The sequence below is a fragment of the Austrofundulus limnaeus genome, unplaced genomic scaffold, assembly GCF_001266775.1.
Source record: "Austrofundulus limnaeus strain Quisiro unplaced genomic scaffold, Austrofundulus_limnaeus-1.0 Scaffold236, whole genome shotgun sequence".
NCBI lineage: Eukaryota > Metazoa > Chordata > Actinopteri > Cyprinodontiformes > Rivulidae > Austrofundulus > Austrofundulus limnaeus.
The window spans coordinates 400239-403271 of record NW_013952638.1 but is presented as its reverse complement, the minus strand read 5'-3'; the positions used below and the strand labels follow the sequence as shown (position 1 = coordinate 403271).

At 38.0% G+C, this 3033-nt stretch overlaps 2 protein-coding genes across 2 annotated transcripts in view; both read right to left on the bottom strand.

Annotated features, from left to right (window-relative positions):
- The window catches only part of mmp20a (matrix metallopeptidase 20a (enamelysin)), an 8887-nt gene extending 7662 nt beyond the window's left edge, over positions 1-1225 (bottom strand). The window contains 1 exon segment of the mRNA XM_014019942.1: positions 1101-1225. Coding sequence (XP_013875396.1) covers positions 1101-1217 — 117 coding nt within the window. The 5' untranslated portion in view covers positions 1218-1225.
- A 474-nt stretch (positions 1226-1699) lies between these two features.
- Positions 1700-3033, bottom strand: part of mmp20b (matrix metallopeptidase 20b (enamelysin)) — an 8956-nt gene continuing 7622 nt past the window's right edge. Inside the window, exons 8-10 of the mRNA XM_014019941.1 lie at positions 2533-2689; positions 2132-2235; positions 1700-1819 (exon numbers count right to left, since the gene is read on the bottom strand). Of these exons, the coding sequence (XP_013875395.1) occupies positions 1719-1819; positions 2132-2235; positions 2533-2689 (362 nt within the window). The 3' untranslated portion in view covers positions 1700-1718. The remainder of the gene's footprint in view (positions 1820-2131; positions 2236-2532; positions 2690-3033) is intronic.

Sequence of the window (3033 nt, the reverse complement as noted above, 5' to 3'; positions counted from 1 at the left end):
GATGGATGGATGGATGGATGGATGGATGGATGGATGGATGGATGGATGGATGGATGGATGGATGGATGGATGGATGGATGGATGGATGGATGGACCAAACAACATGCAAATAACCAAAATTACTCTGCACGAAACTGTATGTTTTTAGATTGATGATGCACTGACTGTGTAGTTATTGGTGACAATATTAAATTTATTTTTATATTTCATTCATTTTTAGAATACAATAGAAAACAATAACTTTTTGTCAGCAAATTTGACAAAATATGTATGGGAAGTCCTTTAGTGCTTTTGTTTGATCAAAATAAAGAAAAAGAAAATACTTAAAACATTGATGACTGAAGGACAGCTTGACTCACAAAGACTCCTCAAACACAAATTAAATTATATTTCTAATACGGTGGAAAGAATAACACCATTAAATTATTTTATTTCTAAACTGTCAGATACTAGCATGACTACTACATGACTACTAGCATTTTTTTAAGGTGGTCATATTTTCTACAGAAAACCCTGTAGACAAGTACTGTATGTAAAAGGTCCCAGTTTCTTTCTTCTTCAGCAACTGTTTTTTTACCCTTACTTCATTTTCATTTCTCTACCTGTCTTCCTTGGAGTACACTGTCAGGGAGTGACAGATGCAGGTGCGTAGTTCCCATGGTGACTGTAATTATCCACTGACAGCAGCTTTGATATTTTAAATATTGTTTATTCTCTTTACTTTTTAATAGTTCATATGTCAACACAGATTTGGAGTTTCAGGCAGGAGTTGCTTTGGCACCCTTTACAACAATCCTCCAGTTTTAGAACAAGACTGAATAAAAGGTTGATCATTAAGACACAAACTTTCACTGTTTAAATTACACAAAAAAGTGCTACATTTTGTTTAATGAAGAAAAATAAATGCCACTGAAAGTTCATCAATGAGTAACAATTTTATCTTAACTTTAAAAGAAGAAAAGTAAAATAAATACTCATATTTTACTTTTTGCAAACTAAATTTTAATCCAAACATAAAGTGAAAAACGACAACAACCAGCACTGTAATATGCATTTCTGAAATGAACTGATCGATTCAGCAGTTATTTTGACCCACAAACCTCAGCCAGCTTCACATCCTCCTGCCTCAGCTGCTGATCCTCGTGAACGGGTCGAGTCCATATTTCCCCAAACATCATGGAGCCCAAAACCAGTGCCCACATCCAGAACAACTCCATGTTTTAAATGTTCACTTCCTCCAGGGCTGCATGTTTTACATGCTCGTATTTATGAAGTTCTGAAGCGGTCACGTGACCCGAACCAGCTCGGTCCTGGTAGTTACAGAGCTGTACCTGCAGTAATTTTCTGGAGGTTTTGCGGTTATAACCTCCAATGAAACATCGACATATGTCTGGGACGATGGTAAACACTGAGTGCTTCATGGTATAGATAATAACGTTTCTGTTGAAGTCGAGTTAAAACCTGCAGCTGTTTGTGAGGAAAGCCTAAATTAGTCTCTGCCTTGTCTGCACATCCGTCTGCACAGCCTGCAGATAAAAACAGTTATGCCCCACCAACCACAGACTCTGRTCAGGCAGAACATTTTACATTCAAACAGCATTTCGTTTACATTGTAAGCTTTAAAAAATCTCAATAAACCATAACCAACAAGGTCCACGAAGAACAGCAACAGGTGCTTTCTAATTGTTTCTTTGCACGGCGTGATTCATAAAGTCATGTCAGCAGCCGAGCCAGGAATTAGCTGCCTCAACCCCGACAATATGTTTGAGGGTGTAGTCGAATTTGAAGACCTGATGTCCCATGAAGAAGTAGATGAGGTCTAAAACAAAATGAGAGAAACCTTCAGGAACCAAACAGGACAATTCACAACTGGATCACATGTGCTGCTACTGTCTTCTAAACTCAAATATCTGATTTTGCCTACAGGTAAATTAAAATGTCTAATTTTAGCATTTAAATCAGACTGCAGCCAAGAATAACCGACTTTATTTAACAGCGACTGCATGCGAATTAGCATTCCTGTGCTACTAATAACAAACTGTAAAAACTCCCTAAAGCCACAAACACACACATGAAATGTCTACATAAACTTTGCTATCCTGCAAACATTTAAGACATTTAGTTTGCTCACTTTGTTTATAAAAAGCTGCGTTTATCGTGGCGTTGACTCCAGGGAAGTCCTCYCTGATGTACTTTGGGTAACCGAAGTCCATCACCTTCCGGTTTTCATTGTAACTGAAAACAAKACAAAGCAAATACCTATCACTGTCACGGCTTTGTGAGTTTATCAAACCAGAGATTACACACATACGCTGATAGAGTTTATTTTGATTTCAGTCTATCTGTAGAGCTTGCGTATTTGTTTTATGTTTCCATTTTCTTGGACCACGCAGGACTAACAAAGGCTTTATATTCATCTGGAGTCGAGCAATGCTGAGATAAACTTGTACTCAAATAAATTTGAACAAAAAGAAAATAAAGATAAATTTCACTTGATGTGCAAACATGGAAATAAATAGCATCTGGTTATACCTCCAGTACATATTCTGCATGAAGAAGAGGGTACGGCCCGTTCTGACGATGTGCACCGCAGCATCAACAGCCTGCACCCAAGCTGGAAATCCAAAGAAGCTGAGTTCTCTTGGCTTTCCTTTGATAACGGAGCCCTTCACTGTCCAGAATGTGGATCCTGTCAACAGGATTTAAAAATAATGTGATTTTATGAAATGTAAGATAATTGACTGATTTATAACACAGGTTGAGTCAAAAACCAAAGTACACCCTTTTATTTTGAGCCAATGTGGCTGCTTTCAAGATGGCAGCCATGTTCTGGACATTGCAGAAAAGATAGTCCCGCCCCCTCACCCATGATTTGCTGGGGCAGTCAGTTTTTTTTTCTGAAATAAAAGGATGTCCTGTGACTATTGAGTCACCCTGTATTCATGATTTGAAAAGACCATCAAAGCATGAGACAGGTTAGGACTCCACACCAGATGACGACCCTGCTGTGACAAAAAAAAAAAAAAAAAAAAA